The 26,271-nt window shown below is 42.1% G+C and overlaps 1 protein-coding gene across 5 annotated transcripts; it reads right to left on the bottom strand.

The window, feature by feature from the left end:
- Positions 1-219: 219 nt before the first annotated feature.
- On the bottom strand, positions 220-15,276 carry LOC117777135 (polycomb protein SCMH1). 5 transcript variants are annotated; one of them, XM_034611684.1, is made up of 17 exons: positions 15,143-15,276; positions 14,424-14,606; positions 12,511-12,582; positions 12,148-12,225; positions 11,858-11,928; positions 11,497-11,731; positions 10,859-10,947; positions 10,367-10,613; positions 6,365-6,609; positions 5,825-6,016; positions 5,418-5,544; positions 4,852-5,052; positions 4,059-4,229; positions 3,333-3,449; positions 2,265-2,396; positions 1,222-1,349; positions 220-1,108 (listed from the first exon to the last, which is right to left on the bottom strand). In XM_034611684.1, exons 3-17 carry the CDS (start codon positions 12,533-12,535, stop codon positions 989-991), a joined length of 2,178 nt encoding a protein of 725 aa, XP_034467575.1. In that variant the 5' UTR covers positions 12,536-12,582; positions 14,424-14,606; positions 15,143-15,276; the 3' UTR covers positions 220-988. The 5 variants fall into 5 exon arrangements, with proteins under 5 accessions (XP_034467575.1, XP_034467577.1, XP_034467573.1 ...); XM_034611686.1 differs by having other exon boundaries at positions 6,365-6,606; positions 15,052-15,247; XM_034611682.1 differs by having other exon boundaries at positions 15,052-15,246.
- Positions 15,277-26,271: the final 10,995 nt, after the last annotated feature.

The raw sequence follows: 26,271 nt of genomic DNA, 5'->3' as shown, positions 1-26,271 counted from the left end.
CAAAATAAAAACATGAATGGATGAGAATGTGCAATATTCAACCGACTTGCTGATTTTAACTTAAAAAATAAAACAAAATGGAATTTGCATGTGACATTTATGGTCTTGTAGATTAATTGTATTTAAAAAGGTCACGGATATTAAATGGAGAAAAGCAGAAGACGAGTCAACAGGATGTAACCACAAGTTGTGGCTTTGAACACACACACCAGAGGAAGCCAACAGTTGAATTATTATATATTTATTGAACAATGTTAATTATGATAGGGTTCTCCACGTAGGAACTCTAATAATATAGTATAAAAAATTAAAAAAGTACAAATAACAAAGACAAGACGAGGCATTGTAAACAACATCCAGAATTAGACAAAAGAAACAGATTTCCTCATGGCAGTATTTTTAAGAATAAAAGTTTCTTTTCATAAAACCATTTTTTTCTCCCTATAATTAATATTGATGTGGTTGCAAAGTTGTGCCTCAAACTGAGACATTAATCAGAAGCGTTCCCAACCATTGGGATGAATGAAGTTAATTCTTTTCTTCCTTTAGGGTTTTCTTTCTTTGAGCATATCCAACACGACGAGGCAAAAATACATCCATATATTCATGAAATACAAAATATGACCTATGTACAGAATACATGTAACAAAATAAAAGCAGGCCCGGAAAAAAAGCCTTTTACAGTTAAAATGGCCACTTTGACTCTTCAAGTTATACTGAAATGCAAAACAGATGACGGACAAGTGGGTGATCCTACGTATCCCATGCTGCCTTAGGGCTGGATTGTGCTACACAAAATAAAACATTCCTCATTGGATTAGGTCAGGACAGGGGTGTGTAATACCAGATGTGGTGGTCTGATGGACGTTGCTACATGTAAGTGGTCAGTATATGTCCAATGTGTAGTGCATAATATACTGATCCTAGATCGGGGAGGTGGGGTTGGAGCGTAGTCCTTTGGAAGGCTGCTGCGGGTCCGCCGACTCCCTCACTGCCGCTTGAGCTTGTCGATGTGGAAGGTGAGTTTGAGGGCGGGGCCGAGCTTCAAGCCCATATATTTCATCATCATGTCGCTACGCAGCAACAGGAGTGCCTTGCCGTCAATCTCCTGTAGCAGAGGGAGGGATCAAAGAAATGTTAACAGACATTAAATTGAGCAAAAGTTATAAATCAAAAACATATTTCTTGTGTGGTGATTTTAAGTTTCAGAAGAAAAGTTACATGTTTTCTAAAAAGGTCAGCGTGTGGTGCCAGCACGGGGTCGATTTCTCTGATGTACTTCATGACGTCCTCCACCGTCCACAGGTTGGGGTCCTGACCACTGGGTCTCGGGCTCTCCCGTAAACTGCCTGAACACGAGGAAGCACAAAGTCCAATTCATAATCGTTGGTTATGTCATCTGGTTCTATCCAGTGTTACATTAGGATCCACAAACTGAGCAAGCACGGACACACTTGAGCATGCAATATCAATATATCAGAAAAACAATACACATTGATCGTCCTATTATCCTCGTGCATGGGCTAATCATTAGCCTGTTAAATAAAGTCAATACATCCTGTGCTAATAAAATCTGCTTAATCCTTTCTGACAAAACAAGCGTAACGTACATTTTCTTATCTGCCCACGCTGTAAGGGCCTGGGTGAAGAGTGCAGCTTACAACTGCACGGACCATTCATGCAAACATACATACATGAAAAACTGGAACACATCCACATGTTCAGACACCGAATGTAATAAAACAGAACCAGTATCTTTGTCTATGCCCATCAAAAGTAATCTTAACTATCGCATCTGCAAACTTAATCCGTTTTGCAAATATTTAACTTATGCAACAACTAAAGCTCAAATGCATCATCACTCTGTCAATATGTCACTTCTAAGTTATCAGGGTCATTCAGACATTCTGCAGGATTGAGTGGAGAAAAAAAAGCAGCAGCGTCATTCATTGGAATGTTGCTCTTCATCATCACTACAAAAGGATCCATCAAAAACATGCACTCATCATCCAATCAAATATACACAAGCAAACATTCTCCGTAGATCATATTTCTGATGTTAATCTTGTGATTCTTTGGTTGTGAGGACAATGCCATGAGCAGAGTTATCTTAAATATTCAGATAAAACCACTCGCAACACGTCTGCATCCATGTTTTCATATGTATGTCAGTTGTGGTCTGATTTCCCTCTGAGGATCATTACAGTTCTTACACAGAAGCAGTGAAATGTGACCGTGTTTCTTGTGTCAGTGTCTCTTCCGACCTGTGAAGTTATTGTGATGCAGCAGTTTGGTGGGAGACCTGAGACCCGGTGACAAAGCCGTAGAGTTTGGAGAGAGGGGGCTTTTCTTTAAGTGCTCGGATGTGGCGACGCTGTTCTCCATGAAGGACTCACCTGGGAACAATGCAGGCAGAAAACGCTTCAGTGAGATAAATCCACACACTGACACTTAAACAATTCCACAGAACAACAGAGAACAGCAGCCAATAAATCAAACAGTAAATACAGAATGATTAAAATACTGACAGAGAACTGACTTCATCCCAAGACATATTTCACAGTCTGAAACTCTCACAGAAAGCTGCAGTGATTTAAGTCTGCTGGCCTTCTGTAAAGAGTGGAGGGGATATTACCCTTTAACATAAATCTCTTCAAATATCCCATTAACTTAATTAAAATCTAAGGAAATTGAAAGATGATTAAATTATTAACCTCCTGGCCCACAACTTAATAACAGTCGCTCCTGAGCCAAGAGCTGCTTCTGTTCCACCAGCACATTTCATATGATTATATAAAGCTTTACTGGACAACTCGGAGCACTTGATAATTAGAGTAGAATGTCCTGCATTAAATTTGATGCAGCTATAGAGTTAAGAGCCTCTGATTATATAAACAAACACTATACCCCGACGAGGGTCTGTTTAGTCAGGGAAAGCTTCTGTTTTATGTGTTTTTCTAATTCATATTTACTCACTAATAAAAAACATTTTAAAAAAAAGGTTTTAAAGCCATTTTACAAATTAGAAATGTACCAGCCAGGAGCCTCATATGTATAATGAACCAGCACAGTGGGTACGGCCTAATTAAGGACCTATCTGTGTAAATTGTAGGAGCGTACAGCAGCTAACATATAAATAGAAAATTAAGAATTACTCTTCTCACAGTGGAATCAAAGTAAATCATTAAAACAGATGATACAGTATTATTATGTTATTATGGGTAAGCAAAGTAGTTAAGAGAATCCAAACATGGTCCTGAAGTCGTTCTTTGATGACTTGACTGATGACGCATGGAGTTTTTTTTTTTTTAAATGACTGAGGTGCACCCTACCATCGGTGGAGTGTCGGGAGATTTTGGCCAGTTTCTGTGGTAACGGACTGTTGTAGTTCTGGAGGAACCTCTTGTTGCCCGGGCCCGTCGTCAGGCTGTCACCAAAACTTCTCCTCTCTGAAACCAGCATATATGGAGGAAGCAACAAACACTGTTACAGATAAGAGGCCGTGAAGGCACAGAAAAGGGAACCAGACTGTAATCGATTTAACTTATCTAGACTTCTGCTGATGAAGTATCATGCTCTACAAAAGAAATAAAGATATTTGTGTCCTTTGAGGAGAATAGAATACAGATGGAGCAACTGCACAACCAGAGGGGAAATATGGGATGACGACACCCAGTTGAATTATGATTGGGAAAAGAAATAAGAGTTTGCTTATGCTGACTACTCATTTATTAAAATTACATCCCTTTTAACTGCTTCCCTTATAATTGTTAATGATTGATAAAAAATGTGAGGTGCAGGGTTGTAAACAGAAACACTGCTGCAAACGTTCATCATGACATGAAGAGGGAAATATATACTGTGTGATGTGAGCCTGATTTATTTATCCTTTTCAAATGTGCATCCGAATCTGGAGGCTGTATGATGCATGATCACCTGCTGGTTTTCATAAACGTGCTTCAAAACAGGCACACCCCAGCCATCATATTTTATAATGAGAATAACATTAAACGTGGCTGTCGGCATTTGTATTCACCGAACACAGTGTGAGCGCTGACCTGTCGTGTACGTGTGACTGTTGTAGTGCAGGGCTCCTCTGGCAACAGGCTGGCTGCCAAACAGCGCATCGCAGTGAAGGTTGTGGCAAAGCTTTTCCAGGAAGCGGAGGACGTAGGTGACGCTGCTGACTGTGGGCAGGGTCAGGGTGTGCTGCTGCTCGTCAAAGTACGCTACATCGGACAAAGAGAGAGAACCACAGGCTGTTCATTTGACATATACAGACAAAGAAATGAATGAAAGGACATGTTAGGTGATTTGTGAGAGCGGGATTTATTTATAATCTTTCTGGATCTCAGATTTTATGTAGCAATAAAATCTGGATTTACTCTCAACAAGATCATTTTTGAGTTTTTTTTGGGGATACCATAAATAAAAGGATTTTTTAGTTCTTTGACAACAACACATTCTGCTCTCATGGAAGATAATTAAACAAAGATGTCACCGCAATAAAAAATGAATAGAGAGATGTAATGGTAAGTGATGGCCGTGGTAATTATAAACATGATGACTCTCTCTGAGCAGGCGTTTCTCTGAAGGAGCCTGATGGGAGGACTCGGTCTGGGAGATTCAGACGCTCTCTGCTTCTCTCCCCTGGATTCCACAGTGTTGTACTTTGTTTATCTATACTCTCATTTCCTCTTCAGTTTTGTAAAATACATTTATTTTAAATTCCTCCGTCGTCCATCCTGAAGATCCAGACTCAAAATCTCCTAATGTAGAAATACCTGCAGGGAGCAAGAAGAGGAGATGGAGCGAGGGCGAGAAAGCACAACATGAGCATGTGATCCTCACCAGAAATGACTTCACCACCTTGGCCGGATTTAAGGCAAGAGAAGACGGTGCTCTGGTTGTGAGCGGAGTCCACACAAGCCTGGACACACTGCTGAAGCACTGAGGACGCTCGGCCTGGCCCAAAATGGTCCGGGAGCTGCTGGATCCGCCGCTGGTCCAAATGCGGTCCCACTTTGCCGTACTTGTTTAGGTAGACACAAACTACAGGACAGAACAATAAGGGGAGGAGGTTGTATGACTTATAAAATCTATTAATTCACCACTGTGTTGATTTACAATATCCAATTATTTATCACTCACAGTTTCTCAACTTCACAGAGACCCTGGCAGCTACAACAGACAGGTATTGCATTTTGCTCTACTTTCCCACCAGTGTCAGGTGAAATCAAGCTGCCGTAAATCTCTGTGATCTTTCTGTTCTGCTGCCAAAACAGCACAAAGCCAGTGGCAGTGTGTGTGTGAGCATGACAGCATGCGTCATAGTCTCAAACATGTATCGTACATCCCAGACAGGAAAACCCATCAATAATCAATAATCATGTCCCAGTCTGTGGACAATCATATACCTGTGGGAGCCTGTAGTGCAGAGTTGGGGATGGTGGCATTGTCCAGAGGCACAGTGCTGGTGTCGGGCTCTGGGGTGCTGCTGGTGGGAGACGTGGGGACTGGATTAGGTACCACGCGTGGTTTTCTCTGGACACAGACACACACATTCAGACATTTCACAGATTTATGTATTATTACTTGTTCATTAATGTGAAGGACATTTCATAGAGGAATAAAGCATCTAACCCTGACTCTATAATCTTCATATTTGAGCTCATAAACCACCTGGACAACAGTCCAACATGTCTCTTGAAATGCTAATAGGTGATTATCTGTGTCTAAAAAGTAAACACAATAGCAGCCTACTGCTGTGATGTAATATTCAGTGGCCCAGTGATGTCTGTGTTTCTAAACACTGCACAGCTACCTTGCTGCCAGGCTTGGGCCCTCGTTTCTTTGGGATCTTGATGGGTTGTGCCTGAGTCTGGGCCTGCTGCAGAGCTATCGTCTGTGTCCAGTTGGCCGGCAGTCTGCCCCTGGTTCGCCCGGGGCCTGTCGCCGGCCGTCCCGGGCCAGCCATGGCATCTTCCAGCCAGCCAGCTCTCTTTGCCCAGCTCAGCTACGGACAAAAGGGCGAAAGAGACAAGAGTCAAGAGGGGCAGCTCCTAATTCTGTGATCATTTTCAGATATTCGCCTCTGACATGTCCGCCATCCTTTACAGAAACAACGTCCCAGTCACTCTGGATAATAAAAACCTCACTGTGAAAAGAAATTGCCTCCACAGAGCCTAATGTTTTATCTATGTGTGAAGAGGCAGACATATCAGATATCTCATGACTGAACCAAACTCCAATGATCAACAGCATCAGATGAGAAAATGTGTTTTTTATAATTTGGGTAAGCTGACCCCACAATTTAAGCACACCATCTGTCTCGGATGGGGTCTTCAAACCACTTCACTCTTACCTTATTGCCAGGCTTGGGCCCTCGTTTTTTGGGGATCTTGATGGGCTCAAGGTCTTTGCTCGGCTGGATGCTCTGTGGTCCCAAGGCTGAAGCCTTCTGACCCCAGGGCACTGTGACCTTGGTTTTCCTCCGGCCTGGCTTCCGCCCTCTCTGACCCGGAGGTCTGCCCACTGTTGGGGTGGGGTGCATGGCTGGAGTCTCTACACTCCCATCTGTTAACGCCCCAAGACTCTTAGGCAACACTACTGCACGGAAAAGAGAGAGAGAGGCACAAGAAAAAGGGAGATGATTATAAAAGCTGTGGCAAAAAGGGAAAAATAAATTAAGAATTTTAGGACCACGTTCCCCATTAAATTACACCAGGTAAAATAAAATGTTTTTAAATTCGAACCTAGCAGTAGTTTCAGGGAACAGTTCTATTTTTTCTTCATATAAAAGAAAATAGGAGGCTTCTTCATGGATTAAGTACAAAAAACACAAAAAGTAATTAATCATGATCCCCTGTATTGCACAATACACTGCTGATGTTCATCCCAATACTTTTTCTTTGTAAGGACAAACCGACAAAGTACTAGAATGGCTCTCAGTCGAGCACATTCCTCCACCAGGGCCACAAGTCCTGCACCAAATGTCACACACTGATAGAGATCAGTTCTCTAAATGGGTCCGATTTATTTCATCAAGATCCATGAATTCTTCCCTGGGAAAACTGAGAGAGTATCAACCAAACGCTCTATCTTCACCAAAATGTAACACGTAATCTTGCTAAACCAACAAAAACACAAACCAACAAACCAAGTGCTGTGACAGGCATTGAATGGGTTGAAATCCATAGCAACCAACAAAGGAGGATGAAGCGGAGGAAGGACGGGACGATATTAGACAAGATGTGAAGGATAGAAATGAGCTGTTTCAGAGGAAGGTACAGAGGCAATCAAAGATGATTCTCTTTTGGCCTGCTCCCAAGTCCCTTATGGCTGGAATAAAAAGGAGGAAACTTAAAAGCTTGAGGACTAAACCCCAATAAAGAAGCATGCTGCTGACAGCTGTGAGAAGAAATTAAAATTTATCTCTCAAAGTCGAACCCATCAACACACACTCTTTCTTTTATTTTGATGGGAAGCGTTTGAAAAATCACATAAACCACATACAAACATTAAGACGCCAGTTGATACATAAAAACAAGCCAACGAGCTGTGTGCTTGATTTAAGCCATGGCAGCTGGCAAATATTCAAGAATGTGTGCATGCAATAACAACGGCACAGGAAAAGGGAAAGTCAGGAGAGCTGGATTCACATACACCTGCAAGCACACGCACGCACGCACGCACGCACGCACACACACACACACACACACACACACAATGAATTTAAGTGCACCGATTCATCCCGAATCAACCCACAACTGACGAGAGGAGCGGCAACATTCATTAACACAGGTCCAGGCCCGTGGGGGTGTATTTATTAAACACTTTTACACAGGCAAAGCAATCAATGCAAAGCCTAGACTGCCGGCTGCTGCTACTTTTCATCAGGGAGCAACTATGAAGCTCAGGAAAAGAAAAAAAAAACGAGACGTCTGATTGATCTTCCACAGATTGGACGGATCCTGGATAATATGTTTGAAAGGTTCGCAGAGCTCGAGGTTACATGTTCATTGATCAGAGGCAGCACTTGTAAATACAGCCAAACAAACACTTAACAAGCCAACCCTTGTATTCCTCCCTCTCCTCTGAGCGCAACCAAGTTCACTGAGTTCACAAAGCCGCCGCCGCCAGCTTTGCGTTGCGAGATATCCTCTCAAGAGCTTATATCCGATCACTGAGACGGCGTTCCTGTTATTTCATTCATCTTTACTCACCTCTCTGCGCTCAAAGAAAAGTTTAAAGTGTGTGGTTTGCCTGCGCGGCTGTCCTCAGATTCACCCTCTCCTCTTCTCCCTCTCCTCCTCTCCCACTCTTCCTCTGCGTTCGCTCCGCCTTTCTGCCTATTCCCTCTCTCTCTCCTCCCACCATCTGTTGACAATGTAAACACTCCACCTTTCACGGTCTACAATATGTCTGTCTTTTCTCTTTGTTTCTATCCTCTCTCACAGCTCCATTCTCTCCTGAGGTGTTTAATCAGACCTTGTTAGCCAGGGTGCCAGTGGGAGGCCTGCTGAGGGGGCACCGAGGCTCATTTCAACCACGTCATGGCCCGACTCTGCCAACTGGGCGAGTGCCAGGCCTTCATAGAACGAGTCCTGCCTCCCTGGTTCTCTCCTTCTTTTTCCACTCCCTCACACACTGTGGACTGTAACAGATGAGTAGGGTTGACCTTGCGGCTGATAACCCTTGTATCCACTTCTCCCTTTTGTGTCCTTTTTTAAACAAATTGCTTCCTCTGGTCCCCAGCTCTGGTTCAAGACGTTGGTCCTGCACCAAAACTCACTGACAGGAAAACCACATTCTTTGCTGAATGTGAAAACAAAGAAGCAGTGTGTGGCGTATGTATGGTTTTCTGTCAGATTACAGCACAAAGGCAGACTAAACCACAGGCCTGCTGACAGCAACATGTGACAAAGTAGATTACTTTATACTTGATTTCTTTTCTTCAAACAAATCAAAAGAACATGGAAAGAGATTCAACACATGACAAACACACACAAATAGTTAACTCATGTCTTGATCAACTGTTCCACATGATGCCTTCAGGCTGCCGTGTGCTCGTATCAAACCATGATGCACAAACCAACCCCACAAATACCATCAAAAGTTGTAGTTAATTCCAGCAGAATAAGTTGAATCAACGTGCTCACAGAGAATACTACATCTCTATGTTTGCTCTGTTTATCACTGAAGTGCTGTGTGCCCAAGCAGAAAACATTTATCTACCTGTTGAACACTGGATTTGCTGCACAACAAATTCCTGGATTCTGCACATGTGGGAAAATAAAGCGTGGACAACTATTTCAATCTTTCAGTGTAAAATTAGATAATTAAATTATCAAGGTTGGCTGGTAATTAAGTGTCTTCTGCGACAAAGTCATGTGCAGATGGGTGACAAATGAAAGGAGAAGCTAACGTGTACCATCTTAGTAAGGTGACACCAATCAAACAACATTCTTCAAACGATATTCCCTCATTCGGTGTTTCAGTGAAGGTGATGGGGAGCGCAGTATAACACACAAGTCAAATTATCCCACATGTGTCTCACAGAGAGAGATCAGGAACTGTAACTGTAACATCTTATTTAAGCTCTGTCAGACTAGTTGTTGTATGTGAAAATAATAATCTTGTCATCGGTTGTTTTGGCCTTTTAATCGCAAAAAAGCCGAACCACAGACTATGCTGAGACTAAAGGTAGATCTGACCATCCCATTTAAAAAACGACATAAAATGTAGTTGCTATAAAAGTAAGATAAAAGGAATTAAAACAACACAATAGCACCAGTTACAAATCACATGTTAGGTTGGGGTATGGGAACTGTGGTCCCATCATTTTCATACCCAGCAAACCATTCTGTGAACCCACATAACATTAGTAGTTGTTGATTTCTTGTAAACAGCCATTTCTCATGGCTGTGACCACCACAAAAAATACCTCCATGTATCACAGTGGAGGCAGAGACCTCAGAGACCCAGAGCACAACACATGGGCAAATGAAGCCACAGGTTTTACAAGATACAACTAAGAGTCGTGTTATATTCAAACAGAACAAATTTGTATGATGTGCTGTTTAACCACGTTGGGAACTAAAAGTGTTCATAGCTGTTCTCAGGGGCCACAATCCAAGACGTGGTGAAAAGCCAGACATAGAGCAGGAGAGATGGAATATTGAAATACGGAGGAAACACACTTTCAAACTGTTTCTCCAGATCATGTTCACGTCATTGATCATATGAAAATTAATAATGCAAAGAAAACACTTCTGAAGCATCCTACTGGCCACTGTAATTTAATTGAACAGACACAATGACACCCTGATTCATAAAACCTCTCGCCCACTGTTTAGGTTCATACCTTTGGTACCAGGCGGCTGGAGGTTGTCTCCGGTGAGTGAGCACCAGCCAACAGGGAAGATGTCGCGTGAGTCGTAGCGGCAGTAGTAGTCAAAGGCCCCCCGCCAGCCATCAAAGGTGACCAGCACCTCAACACCACGCAGCGCACCCACTGTGGCTGGACAGATAAAGTGGGGGTTTTTCCGGTCCACCGCCTCCAGCTTCATGCCCATCTGAAAGGAGTTTTGCTCCGGTGCGGGAGGCTCCTGCTGGGGAACACGGAGAGAGAAAGGAGTCAGGTATGGAAGTTAGCATATGAGCATTCGCTATAGGTGATATGCTTTCTTCATCTAACAGACATTATGAGGCAATGTTCATCTTCTAAGTTCCTCTTTTAAGCCACAAAAGTTCCTGGTTAAGACCCATAAATGAGTCGCGATGACCACAAAATAAACATGCATGTCTTCTTTGGGAAAAATGACAGCAACTAGTTTTTCAGTGCGTGTTGAGGTACCTTGTGAAAAATGCGAGACGGTGCCATCTCAGCTCCATTTAGTGTTTTCAGTAGGAACATGGGCCAGGAGGAAGCGTTGAGACGGAAACCTGCACAAGACGATAGAAGTTGTCATAAGTGAAGAAGCTTTCGATTCAAGGGTTGTGTAATCACCATGATGATGCTGCTGGCATTGATAAATCATGGAAAAACTAATACAAGTGCAATGATTTAATCAATAAGTCAACTGGCAGAAAATGTATAAGTGACGAGCTGATTAATTGTTTCAGTCATTTTTAAAGAAACCAAAATATTTAACATTTCATAGACTAAGCAGTTATTTAAGAAGATAATCATCAGATAATTTAATAATGAAAAGCATGGTAGGTTTACGGTCCTAAAGATGATCAACACCATAATAGTCTGACTACAGACTGAGTGCACTTCTGTCTCTTCAGTACAGAGACATCCTGGCTAGGTGGCTTGATAATCTGTGTCAGGAGGAAGTTATTTATAGGCCGTAACATCACACACTCATAAACTCTGCTGTCGCTCACTGACATCTAGTGGACAAGATCATTTAAAAAAAAGAAGTCAAATCAGTAGAGCTATTTTTCCATGACTGTACGAGAAACTATATTTTGTGTACATGTCCTTACCAAGTGGTGGCTGCAGCATGCCTCCACTCTTCTCACAGCTGCCAATAGGCTGGATCTCTGAGGAGTCCACCAAGCGCCAGAAGTCGTTCTTGTTGTCGGAGCCGTCCAAACGCAGCCGCAGCCGCGAGCCCGTCAGGCCCACCACTGTGGCGATGCAGGTGGACGTGGTGTTCCGCGGGTCCTGGGCCTCCAGCTTCATCCCGGCCTTGAACTCGTTAACCGGAGGCGTGGGACTCTAGACGGCGATGACAGATAACTGTTGGTTAGCAAATTGAATGGCAAGGGGGAGAAAACATTTGTACAAATAGGTCAAACAGTTGAGCGGAGAACATTCTGGTGAGGACGTTGTCAGTCTGCTCACCTGTTTGAAGCATGAAGCAGGTGCAGCAGCAGCGCCGGTCTCTTTCAAGTATTTCTCCCAGCTGAAATGTCCTGTAGAAGAACAATAACAGGCTGAAACACTTCATATCACACATTTGTTTGATTAATAGTTGGTTGAACTACAAATAACAACAAAAAAGAGACACCAGGCTTTAAATCTATCATTAATATTTATAGCAAATGTGGCTCGATGTTAAATAAAACACTGATCAAATCCATGGTGTTGCCCTCAGTTACTTCATCAATCAATGGCTGCTGTGGGTTATTTACCTTGGTACTGTGAAGGCACCCGGGAGGGCCGTCCACTCCGGGCATGCTTGATCCTTCTGGCATCTTTCCACTCTATAGCTGGAGGAGCCAACACAGACAGAATAAGCTCTCAACTATGGGTGATTTTCTCGTCAGTCAATACCTCGCAATACCTGCCACAGTCGGGAATTCCAGGACTATCACAAGCAAATGTATGAATCTGCCAACACAGGAACAACAAAGGCAGCTGGATGGGTGAATTTAAACTGAGTCATACTTGTATCGTACGTCAAACTTTCTCCCGGAAGCTACTTTGAACACTTGTTTGTCGGAGAAAATCACTCTGTTATCATTATAGCTTATGGATGTAGAATATATTCTTACCTTTCTGTGGTACGGGTTTCCTCATGCTCCAACAATACTGACCAAGCTCACGATGCAACAGTGGCCTCCGCTCTATAAAGAAATATACAGAAAAAAATATATGTTATAGATGCATGAACCGTACAGTGGAGTGACCAAGTTTGCAAAGATACCAAATATATCAGATTCAATTTTAGAGAAATGATTTTAAAATGATATAAAGCATGAGGGATATTTCCTTCTGATGGAATAAAGCAGCCATTCAAACTTTTAAGGTATGAATTATTTCACACAGTATGAACATCACGTATTTGAAATATAGAACTGGAGCAAACGGAAAAAGATCTTAAAACAATTCATGGGATGAAAGGAGAAAAAACCTTTACATAAATAGGTTAAGTGGACTCATGTGTATCTCAAGTAACTGATGATAAAACTCACATGTAAACTGTACATGTGTCTTTAAAGAGAAACCAGGGAGCTTCCCCTGTTATCTATTGTAGATCACTGGATTTCTTTCCTCACAACAGGCAGGGGGTCGTCACGCAAGAGCAAATTCAACAAAGAGGCCCGAGATCATGCCAGCAAAGCACTTCATATGGATTTAATGGGCTTTTTCACGCTTTAAAGATTAATTTCAAGATTAAAATACTTTCTCTACTGACTGTACAAGCTGACAGTTATCGATATTAACACAGTATTAACAACACCTCTTAATGTAAAACCGATACAATTCAACTGCGTCTCAAGCAAAAGCCTAAACCTTAATTTAACCGTTTTTTGAAATAGTCTGCATTAATCAGCAATAAATCAATATCAATTATCGCAGTATAAGTTTCATCGATAGCAATACAACAAAAGTCAAAGACAGTATTTTTCGATATATTGCTGAAGCACAGTGATAATATATCATTAATCTAGCTTTGATTGTGAAATATTTTGCCATTTTTAAAAAAGTGTTTGGTTATTATCTGCCCATAAAGCAGAGTGTAAAACCACAACCTTCATTTAGGAGCAGAAATCAGCTTTTCAAATTAAAGGTAAAAATAATGTGCGATATTTCGCAACAATTACCAATATGGACTGATATGAAAACATTTATTTTGCCCGGTACAATAAAAAACTAGATATATATAGTATGGTCATTGATTAAGAAATAAACGTGCTGACTACATCTGTTTTCTTTCTCATCATCAATTGGTGACAGAAGGGTTAAGAGGAGGGTGACATGTTTTGCATGACCCCTGTCACCCAGACGTTTGGCTCACCAACATCACAGACTCAGACACAACACACGGGTCAACAGGTCAGAGTGACGTAAACAAAGTGTGTGTCCCAACGTGGCCCCGGTCCCATGAGGGCTCACTAACCCTCAATGTAGATGATGTGAAATACAGACATAAAACACACACAAGCTTTTATCTACACACAGAAAAACAACGATGGGAGGAATAACATGACACACACACTTGTTAACCATCACCAAAGAAAGATAGATAGATAGAAAGAAAGACAGATAGATACTTTAATGATCCCGAGGGAAGTTTAGACATCCAGTATGTCAAACACAAGAGCATAAGAATAACAAAAGGTCAAAATGAGTCAAGAGGTAGTGAGATGAAAGTCTCGGCAGCAGAATTACTACAAAGCTGTCACTGTAAAGAAGTATTGTGCTAATGGAGATACTGACAATACAGATATTTGAAGTATAAGTTGATTGAAAGACACAAGTAACCAAATATAAATACAGATTTAAAAGATAGAGAACTGAAGCTGTACAAAGTTGTGCATTAGACTAACGCAGCCTGTGAAGTGATGGTGCAGCAGATTGTGAGTGTGTGTTTTTAAAAAAAAGTGCGAGAACAAGTTAGAAAAACAACACTCACACACTCACACATGACGCTCCTCATGTAAACCATCACAACGCGTCTTACCTTAAACCTTCATCACCGTTTCGCAGCGGCTCTTCTTCCTCTCCGGGTGATTCCTCTGTTTTCTATAGAAGTGCGCCTTTTTTCCTCCGCCGAGGGGGTGTGGGGTTGGGGTTGGGGTGGGGGGGGAGGGATGGCGTCCGAATTAAAGCGACCCGCTCCCTGTTCTCCTTCCTCCTGCTCGGTCTGTGGAGGAGGTGGTGACAGTAGGGTGGGGGGGGAAGCATTAGCAGAGATCAGGGGGTCTCAATAAAAAAAAAAAACTCCATGCTAGTGGCCCCAAAACCCCCACATTTCCCCCCTAAACCCGCTGAGCTCCATTCAAAACACAAAGCCGACACATGGGAGCCCCCCCTCCAGCTCCTGGGGCTACACACACACACACGCACGCACACATGACAGCAGCCATGCGCGTGTAACCCAGGGGTTAAAGCTACGTTAGCATGAGCAGCGGGGACGTAAACAACACGAGACAAATGAATAAAAACAGCCGATCAGACCTCAGACAGCATGCTAGGCTACACACAGACATGCCCACTGCCCGGGATGCTGCTAGCTTAGCATGCTAGGCGGCTAAGCTAGCCCGCCGACCCCCATTGTAAATATGCACATTAGCAAGACGGGAGCGTACCAACGCACCGAGGCTAGCCGGTGGGCTAACCCGGGCTCCGCGCTGAAGCCCCCCCGGGCAGAGAGGCGACGCCGCTCCGGTGTCTGTTTACCTCGCTTTGCAACGTGTGTGTTTGTTTCTGGTGTGGATTTAGCGCTTGTCCGCCATTTTTCCCCCCAACACGATGAGGAGGGGGTGTTTGGCCAACATTGTTTTTGTTGGGCAGTCAGACAGGGAGACCCGGGTGGCGACGACCCCTGCAGGACAAACCACGGTACTTCAGATAACGGAGAAGAGATAGATCGAAATAAATAAAATTAAAAATCAATATGATTTTTTATTGGAGATAAAAACAGAAATCTATCGAAAAATCCGGGTATCATGTTTAAGATCAGTTGTAGTATATATTAAGTACTCAAAACATAGTACACAGTACCACATAGTAAATAATTCATCTTCTGTTTTTGCCTACTTATATGTTCTGTTTTTGATACTTATATTGGGAACTTTTAGGGCAGGTGCATTCTTTCTGGGTCTTACACAATATGTCCTTGTGTACTGTTTGTTGTTGTTTGTTGCACAATGCACTGTTCTGCAGCTGCTGTAGCACTCTAAGAAAAATGTACTCATGGGCACAATAAAGTATATTTGATTTGATCTTTTATTTATCACATATATATTTTTTATATAAGAAAGGCAATTTTATTAGTAAAGCACCTTGCATACACAGAGGTAGATTCAGGGTGCTGCACAATTTACATTCATAAACACAGAGACAAAATTAAAAGAAACATGAAATCTGAGAGCAGTTTACAACAATGTTCAAGCAAAATGAAGAGGAGTATGAAAGTATTATAAGAGGTAAAAGAATAAAATAAAATCCAATGATGGTATGACCTTAACAACAATCTAAACATGGTGAAGCAGCTTTCTGTCCCCATGCAGTACAGTGGAACATTTTATTTCTTCTATCTCACTTAATATTTCTACCTCTTTTATTCTACTCTTTAATCTTTTATTTTGCTTGACAATTGATTTTAACTGTGCTTTCAGATTTTAAATTGTTTTCTTTAAATTTTGTCTCTGTGTTGCTTTTCATTTAATGTTCCTGTACAGCACCTTGAATCTACCTCTGTCTATGATAGCTGCTTATAAATAAAACAGCTTTTTCCCTTATAAAATAGCTTTGTTAAAGGAACTTGTGAATTAAAAAGATTTCAACCTGGTTTTTAAAATTGCAGTTTTCAGGATCGGCAGGCAGCTGCTTCCAGTGCTGTGCTGCATAGTGCCGAAAAGCTGCTTCTCCATGTTTACCACCACTAGCAGACCAGTCCCCAGTGATCTCAGAGGTCTTGCAGGGTTGTATTGGACTAACTCGAAGTTATTTGTGAGCAGCTCCATCAAGACATTTAAAATGAGCAGTAAAACTTTAAAATCAATCCTGAGGCTCACTGGCAGCCAGTGTACAGATTTACGAATGTGGGCTGTCTATTTTGGATTTGGTGAAATAGGTAAAATAAATAATTGTTGACAAAAAAAACACCACTAAATAGATATTTAATCTTACAACATAAATCGTAGAAAAAAACTAATATTAAGAAAGGAGCAGGATGAAGCAACATGCTTGTCTTGTACAACTCTTATTCTACTAAATCATCTATAAAATAGAAATATATCTCCACTCTCCCCCTCAAGTATCCATCCTACATCCCTGTAGTCTTCTCTTCCTATATATCATATTTTACACTGCTATAAAAATAACAAATACGATCTAATCTGATTCTGAAATAGCTCAGTCACGTTGTCATGAACAATCTACTTGTTGAGTTTTACGTTCTGTGTTGTTGCATATGTGGCCTATTCAACTGTTCACTTTGATGTGTTTGAAAAGCCCATCTAGAGGAAGACATTACTGACTAAATTTGAATAAATATATGGATGAATGATATTTGTTTATGCTATATAACCTAACAGATCACATTACATAAAATAAATCACCACTGCTCAGATTAATAAAAAAAAGCTAATGACATACTGAAGTTTTTTTTTCCTCTTCTGTTTCTCTGTGTTTCCAGTTGAACACACACTGCTGGGATTACTGAATTGCCAATTGTTGCAGAAACAGATTTGCTGTTCTTATGTAACTTTTATATTTGAAATAAAGCTTCCTATTAATAATAGACAGTCTTTTTTATCAACCAGTGTTAATAAGCATGATCAATAATGTATCACAAGAATACAAATACGAATGAAATTTTAGAAATAATATTGCAGCATTACTGCTGCACAGAGCACAGCTCTGGTTTCATCTAAACTGCGCTCTAGTTTTGGGTGTTTGACTAAAAATGTGGGGTATTTGCCTTGAGCATAACATGAATAAAATGTGATTATCAGTGCACACAAAGCTTAACTTATTAACCACTATTTGTTCCTGTTACGGTTCTGTAACATTCTGAGCATCACAATAAATACAGAAATATACTTCACACAGAACCAAACGTTATTCGTGCTCCCAGAGTGAAATCAGAGCAGAATGTCACTGTAATACAGTCCCTGCCTGAAGTAGAGTGATAAACCTGGCACAGGTCTACACATATATCAAACCATATTCCAGATAAGATGTGTAGGTGTGAAAATTAGAAATAGATGCCATTTGGTAATGCCATGCCAATTAGGTCTGTGTAGCAACTGTAACTATGTGATTTGAAGAAACACCCAGCAGTTCAATTGTGTGTAATGGTCACCTGGCAGCACTGCTAATGCCCATTTCAGCCTACGCTGGGCAGGCCATGGCCCAGTGGCCCCCTGCACCCCAGGCAATTATGTTTGGTTTCACACGGTGAAAAGGGTTAATTGGCAGCGCCCACGCGCCTGATTGGACCTGTTTCACGCCTGTCGGCCTTCATCGCATCAAAGGAAGCCCCAGTCCACCAGGGACCATTATTAGCGCACACACACACACACACACACACACACACACACACACACACACACACACACACCTCATGGACATGCACTGTACACAGGCTCGACTTAAATGTAATGCTCTCATGGCAGCATGTATGTGGAGGAGTAAACACACATGCACTTCACCTCTGACCGCACACACTCAAAAACCCAGACAAAAGAAATACACTTCCATAGACCTACACAACCACAATCATAAGAAGATTTGTACCACACTCAATTATTCATTGTCCTCATGCAATCATGTGTTCACACTCTATGCATACAAGCATTATGCAAATAGCTTCCCGGACGATTCTGGCTAATATCACTAGGGGTCAGTGTTGCTTTATACAAAGCAGGGCCATTAAAAGCTGCCTCCTAAAGTCCCCGCATCGTTATGTATGTGAGCTGCTTTCCTCTGAGCACGGCTGCACTTACCATCGCTGTCCTTTTAAAACCCTCAAACTTGTATTATCGTTATGATTATTGCTTTTTCAATTTTCAAAGATTATACTTTTGTCTTTTGTTGTTTTGTTTCTATATCCTAAAGTTCTGTATCAGAGGCGTTGAAGAACTGATCATGTTTGACGTCAGCTGCTGTAATTTCATGAAACCCAAGTGGCGTTTAGCGAAGCCACGACGACTGCGTATTGTGTGACGGACTCCATGTGGTTCTGATTTTTTATTAATACGGATTCAACAACCGAGCTACCAGTAGTCTTGTGAAAGTCCGTCAGCCATTATACAAGCCAATTTGACTGGCAAAAAAATAATAATAATGGGCACAATGTGGCCCATTCAACAGTCTGTTCTGGTATAAATCACACTTTTCCCAAGGTTCAACCAATTGCACATATACAGAAGTTTCATTAGTCTATTCTGTGAGTGCTGCAAGACGATCATATAGAAAGGCTCTTCTAAATGGCAAAGATTAAAGAAATATGGGAGACGTATACAGTTTTAGCCTCAAGATAAAGACCAGCATTCGATGCAGACCACAAAAGGAAGATAATTGGGCCTCATTTCTATGATACTTAGCGGGTTGAAAGACACTTATTCTACATACTCAAATTTATACAACCTGCACCATTTGACGCTAGCTGTATTCAGGAGAAATTATAGAGGTAATTCCCAGTTAAATATAACACATATAGTACAAACATATTTTCTGAGACAGACCTATTGTGTCAATGCAAATATAAATTCTCGTATTAGCTCTTTTCTTTTGGCGGCAGCGTCAGTTTTTTTGGGGTCTGTTTTGGAATGTCTTGCTTTGCTCTTTTCATTTTATCACACTAATTGAATCTGGCTCTCGTCGCTGGCAATGTGTTTTTTGGATTTTCCAAACATGTTGCTGTAGGTGTCCACTAGCCAATGGCATGACTCCACCGCCTTGGTCTGTTCCTGACAGTACAGCAAGGATCTTTTCCCACTGTGCCTCCTTGTCACTTTCAGCACTCTGGCACGCTCCAACAAAGTCGCCCTTCTCACACATACACAAATACCGCCCCCCCCCCCACACACACACACACACACTTGCACATGTACACGCAGCGAGAGTCAGGTTGCGTGTGTTCCTTCCCGACAGAGCCTCAGAGGACTCTGCGCTTGTTCCACAGACGAGGACATGCGTGCGCTCACACACTCACCGAGCCCCGATACACACTTCCCATCTCTGCTGGCATCCTGGGAGGGACTTGCAAGAGAGAAAGCATGAGCATATGTTGGATAGACGTTTGGTGAGGGGGGGATATTTCTCTTTGGATGTTGTCTTACAAGCTCTGACGGCGTGGCGCAGAAAGAAGGCATTTTTTCGTCCAATTTATTAATCCTTTTAGGCAATGTTCTCTGTTCAGAAATGCAAATTGAATCAATCTGAGGCTGACTTTAAGACTTTTCAAGTGGGATTTAATTAGAAGCCAGGGCCTGCAGTTTTTAATGAGAGAGGGGGTGGAGAGATGGAGAAAGAGAGAGAGGGAGAGAGAGAGAAAGAGGGAGACATGGGGAGGGAGAGTGGGTTGCGGTTTTGATCTGGGGGTCCTGCTGGAGAAAAGATACACAAACACCCACACGCACACACGCAAACATAAGCACATGCACGCGCACACACACAAATGCACCCTGTAGAGTGTGTACGAGGCGGATGCCCGCTGTTTGGTTTTTCTTCACTTCCCTCATCTTCTTCTTCTTGTGAGAGTTCAACTAGAGATCTTGTTACCTCGGTATACATCTCATACCCTCACACCAACCACAGCGTACATCGCCATAGACGGAGCGAAGCCTCTTCTCGCTCCTCAGTGTCAGAGCTGCTCAATAGTGTAAGAACAGATAGCTCCCATTTGTGAGGGCATGTAAAACCATAAATAGGAAGAGGGTTAATTCAAAATAACATACAGTACCCTCCATGGACCAGCAGATGGATAAACAAGTCAATGGATAGATTCCAGACCTGTAAGTCTCTCAATCACAGGCCACACACATTAGCAGAAGTATAACACTGCACTGAGAATTGTGTATGTGTTCAATTCAGTATTCCTATTATTTTAAAGTGAAGACAGTGAATTGTTGCTCCTGGATGGAAACCTATATGGTTCTAGAAGGCATAGGACCAGAGGTACAAGGGTTCATGGCCTGGATTTCTTGCTGGACGGTCAAAAAACTCAGCTTAAGTTTGTTAGACCAGCAAAAAATATGACTGACAAAGACACAAAATGATCTTGAGTGTGGCGCTGCTCCTTACATGTCTGTTCTTGGGGGCCCAATACTCTCGTACTTGATACAGACAGCCTGGCTGATTGGTTCCCAGCTTTTTTGACTCTTGGGGCCTTTGGAAATCCAGCAGTATCCTTCTTTCTTGTTCAGTTAATAATCATTTAACCCATCCCATTTATCTCAGGGTGGCATGGTGGTGCAGTGGTTTGCACTGTGACCTCACAGCAAGAAGGGCTTCCTGTGTGTTCTTCCTGTGTCTGCGTGGGTTTTCTCCTGCTTCCTCCCACGGTCCAAGGACATGCAGATTGGCGTTAGGTCAAATAGAGACTCTACTGTATGTTGGCCTGTGATGCACTGGAGCCTCTCGTCCAATGTCAGCTGCGATTGGCTCCAGCTCCCCCTGTGACCCTCAAAGGATAATCTGTGTAGATCATTGATGGATGGACATTTATCTCACAGCCTTTCTCTGGGGTCGGAAGGTTGGGAATCGCAGCTGATTTCACCTTTTTCTTGTCCATTTTATTCCCATATGCATATGTGTATGCTCGTGAATGTGGTTGAGTACATACGAAGGCCATGGGCGCTTGAGTTATTTATACTTATTATAGTTATTTGCACAGTTATAGATCTTCCCATCACTCCCTCGTATAAATGATTTTAGCAGACAGCACTTTCCGCCTGAGTGAAACCAGTCCCTGGATTTATCAGAGATTTCAGCGCCACTTGGGCATCACATGCCACGTCTGATACATTTTGGGGGGAATATGGCGCTGTTAAAAAGGGTGAAGTCGGCCTGTGGTGTTGGGATGTGGTTTGAGTGCTCACGCTCGGCTCCGCATTCTCTCCCTCTCCCCCTCAATGTTTCCTGTCACCCGCTCAAATCGGGGCCCGTGGCCAGTGACGTGACTTTCAGGGTTATTCTTCACAGCCACCATATCTGATTATCCCCTTTCTATACTTTCACTTTTGTGCAGACATCCACCACGACACGAGGGAGGCGTTTTGATTCGTCAGTGCTTCTAACATGACCATTTTCCACTTTGAGAGCTCTCTCTGTGCCGCTCTTTCCCATAAAAGCTGTGGGTTGTCTAAGTAGACAAAAAAAAAAAGATAAATGTCAGGAGGATTGTTTCAAGCTTGGGAAGCTTAATATAGGTAGGTATAAACATGAAATGATATGCACGAAAACAACAATTTCAGATGCCAGCGTGTTGATGTACAGTATTGAAGTAGCGGTAGAAGGAGGGAGAAGATGAGAGGAGATGACTTTTAGGCTGCCACGAACAGACATGAATTCACCCATTAAAGTTGCAACTGCAGTGTGTGCCTCGCAAAACGCTTGACAACTAGTTGATACTGTCAATGTTTAAATAATACTAATTAATCTCCATTATTGAGACATGTAATTAATCTCTCTCTCACCCTCTCTGGCTGTCTCTCCATCTCCGTCTCGCTCACATTTAATGGAACATGAAAGGGAAACCCAAAGAGCAAATCCTGTGTTGTGGTCCTCGCGGGGAGCTCAATGAGGGACTCACATCAGAGGAGAAAACAGGCAAAGAGACAGACGGATGGACATGTTTTGACAAACAGACAGTTGGTCCAAAAACTCCTCCTTGTATCTCACTGCTCTGTGCTTCCTCTCCCTCAATCTCCCCCCCCCCTCTCTGTGTCTCTCTTTGAACTCAGGCCTTCATTAACAATCTGCTGATTAACAGGCTCGGGAACACAGGGGGTAGACGGATCAGAGGCGGAGAGATAGAGGGAGGAGAGAGACAGAGAGAAAGAATGAGAAGGGGATGCAAGTTAGAGTCAGTAACACTATGTCCGGACCAACATACCGACGAGTGACAAAATGTAGCTCCCTCATTCATTTCAGTGGGACCAGTGGGGGGGGGGGGGGGCTGGCACTGCAATGATGCTACAGTGAAGAGAGGGTTGTGGGCGTCATGTCACCCAGCAAACCAATAATAACAATCAGTACATGATAAGGCCAAAAATTATATGGAGGTTAAAACACTTCAAATCATTCCATATCAATAATTATCAGGATAAATGTGCCATTATTATTTCTTTTTAATTTAAAAACAAATCTTCTTTAACACTTTATAAACTGCAAAACATTTGCGGTTTCTGAGGAAGATCAATTATGCAGTATACCTCTTTGCACAAGCATAATGATTCTATTGTTATATACTGGACTTTTGTTATATTTGTATTGATGAACATTATATTGCAATAATTACCTCTGCCAAGGTTGTCTGCGTTTGTTTGTTTGTCTGTTAGTTGGCAGGATTATGCAAAAACGACAGGATGAATTACCATGAAACTTGGTTGAAGGATGTGTCGGGGAAGAACCCAATAAGTTTGTGGATCTGGATCAAGGGGCGGATCCAGGATATGTTTTTTTTCACTTTCTTAAATATTCCCAGAGAATAATTCATGGATCTTGATGGAAAAAACAGGCATATTCAGGGGACTGATATTCAATTTGGAGCAGAACCAAATAAAAATCTGAATTTAGTGGTTTCATATGGGGCATTAATGGAGGTGTCCACTCTTGAGGGCCATTCTAGTTATTTACATTGTTTGACTGCCCAGCCCTAACTCCTGCTAGATTACCTTGCAATGTGAAAATGTAATTCTAGTGTTAAGCATTTATGGGATTGAGGATAAAAGAATGTAATACTTTTCCAGAGATGTACAATCGTTCCTCATACTACTCTAAGCTTTTAGAGTTTCCCAAATGCAAGAACGATTATTCTGCCCGAAATGAATAAGTCTCAAAAGTAACTGAATGAGGGGGAAAAGGCTAAAACATACGTGCAGATTCTAACTGTTCTATTATGTACATGTTTGAGCGATTAGATCCAGTTATATTTTCATTAGATGCAAATTAATTTGTTAAAGAAACTAATTTTGTGAGCTTATTATGTGGAAACAAGTCAATCATTCTGTTAGAGGAAATAAAATATAGCCTCACAAACAAAATCCTGCACAATGTTTTGTCCACTTAAAAGTCACTGATCTACTCCAAACAAACTACCTTTAACATGATGATGGTTCTGGTTTAAACCACGTCCACAGTAAAATAAATGTTTCTTAGACCTAGAACCTAAAAGTTCTGGCCTCACATTTCGATTTGGACAGAAAAAAAGGATAGTGATGTAAGTGTGGTTGGGGTCCGTGTGGCAGTTTGCTGAAGAAGACGAGTTTGGCTGTATAAACACCTGATGGAGGTGATCAGCAGGAGAGGATAAACCCAGGTGCACAACAACCACACGGTGTCTGCACCAGACACCAGCTGAGAAGAGGAACAGCAGCCATTTTCCTGTTGTGTCTGTGTTTTAATGTGGAGATGTGAGGCATTGGACACAGACATCATTCTCAGACATAAACAGTATTTTCATAGTCTGCTCCGGACTTCGACTCAGAAGGAGAAGGTGTAACTGGAAAAAGCAGGGAGAGAGAGAGAGAAGGAGAGAGACACTCACTGAGACTGGGAGAGACTGGAAAACACCAAGACGGAGAGACAGGCTGACACAGAGGGAGAGGCAGTGGCAGAAAGTCGGGCTGATGGGCAGAGACAGAGAGCGAGGGAGCCCGTCTGATGGACAGAGAGAAAGAGACGGACTGACAGAAGAAGAGAGCGAGGGATGGGCCTGTTCTGAATTAATGACCGCTCTCATCAGAAGATGAATGTTCTCCCGCTCTCCCCTCAGAACCACGATCGCAAATAAAAAGGGAGTCAGTCCAAGGAATAATGAATACGCAACTAAATAAATAAGCCAATAAATAAATAAGTGAATACATGTGATGGAACTCCTGAAAAACAGATAATGATCGATGTGCGTGCATCTGCGAGTGTGGACGTTTTTCTGAATGCACTTATACTTCAGTGTGTTATGGTTATGAACGAGCATGTAACCCCGCTGCATGTGATTCATTGTGTGCTAGTTTAGGGCTGTAAACATGCATGTTTTTATTGTGTGTTTCCTGCTGCGCATGAAGTCTATAGTAGTCTGCAGAAGTCCATGAGTGTGTGTTGGAAGGAAGTTTTTTTCTGGTGCGTGTGTGCATGCGTGTGTTTGTGTGTTTGTTCATGTGACTGCGAGTTTGTGGTTGTGAGTTTTTGTGTGTGTGTGTGTGTTTGTATTTACTTGCATGCGGGTTCGTGATCGTGGCTTTGTGATGGTGTGTGTGCATGTATCCATTTTTATTAGTGTGAGTTTGTGTGTGTGTGTGTGTGTGTGTGTGTGTGTGTGTGTGTGTGTGTGTGTGTGTGTGTGTGTGTGTGTGTGTGTGTGTGTGTGTGTGTGTGTGTGTGTGTGTGTGTGTGTGTGTGTGTGTGTGTGTGAGAGTGGGGGGCTCTCTGGTGAGTCTCCTTAACATCAAACAGCTGGAAGTAATAAAATATTTAGGAAGCGCTGGGAGTCTGTGAATATTAATACTGCCTTTTCCTTCTGTCTCTCAAATCTCCCTCTCTTTTCCCTCCTTTCTTTTTCTCCTTTTTCCTCCCAGTTCCTCCCTCCCTCCACCCAGACTCACCCGGCCTCCATCTCTCTCTTTCCCCTGCTGCTACATCTCCTCGGCTTGTCCTCTCTCCCTGTGCTCCTTTGGTGCAAACCCACGCTCAGACCCTCCCACCTTATAGCGCTCTCTTTGACCTTGTGTATGAGGGAATCACAGTCGTTTAATTGGGAGTCCGCTCAGTCCGCTGGCGCTCAGGGTGACGGGGGGAGAAGAGAGGAGTTGACCTATGTCATTCTGTCATGCTGGCAGCGACAGCGTCTCACTGTGAGGGGGATAAGCCGTGTCACGAGGCCTGTGCGGCGGCGGGCAGCAGAGTTCACCGCGCTGCTCTCTGCCATGTCGGACATGAGAGTGGACCAAGAGGAGGAGAGACGTGTCCTGATCAAGAAGGGACACGGGACTTTACTCCTGGAACAAGATGTGCTCCAATTTTACTGTTTAATTTAAAGTTTTACTGACTATTTTTAATCAGACTAAATCAATGTCTTTGCATCTGCTGCACAATAATAACAAGTACAACTACTAAGCACAAGAGAAGTTTAAGAAATATTCATAAAAATCGGGAGGGAATTCTAATTTTATATACATCCAGAGCCAGAACGTTAACCTTTACTAAATATAATTAGTGATACAGTCTGTAGTGGAGAAACTTAGAAAAGCAATTATAAATCAGTTAACTAACTTTCTGTTTGATTTATGCATAAAAAACCCAAAGTAAAAAAAATTGATTTAGTAATTAATCTGTTCAGTTTCTTAATTCTGTCTTTAACTGTTGAATAACAACAGAAATCAAAAAAAAGAATTGTGTTTAAATTCCGACATGTGAGCATCTCTCTCAGTATAAAGTATTAAATAAATAAGATATCACAAAATAATCGTATCGTGAATATATTATCAGTTCAAAATGTGACAAAAATCCTACCAAACTATCCATTAATTTTAAATCAAATATTTTGTATGTATTCATTCATATAATTTATCTACATCTTCATCTACATTAATGGTATATTTTTACCTTCTATCATCCAAATTGTGTCACGCAATACT

This window comes from Hippoglossus hippoglossus, chromosome 16, assembly GCF_009819705.1.
Source record: "Hippoglossus hippoglossus isolate fHipHip1 chromosome 16, fHipHip1.pri, whole genome shotgun sequence".
Taxonomy (NCBI): domain Eukaryota; kingdom Metazoa; phylum Chordata; class Actinopteri; order Pleuronectiformes; family Pleuronectidae; genus Hippoglossus; species Hippoglossus hippoglossus.
Note: the sequence above shows the minus strand (reverse complement) of the source record. Positions and strands in the feature narration are given on the sequence as shown.

Excerpts from the sequence above, each read along its gene's own strand:
- LOC117777135 (XM_034611684.1), bottom strand. The coding sequence starts at position 12,535 with ATGAGGAAACCCGTACCACAGAAAG. Across the intron at positions 11,929-12,147 it reads GGTGCCTTCACAGTACCAAG|GACATTTCAGCTGGGAGAAA; the intron begins GTAAATAACCCA and ends GTTCTTCTACAG. Across the intron at positions 5,053-5,417 it reads TGCACTACAGGCTCCCACAG|TTTGTGTCTACCTAAACAAG; the intron begins GTATATGATTGT and ends TCTGTCCTGTAG.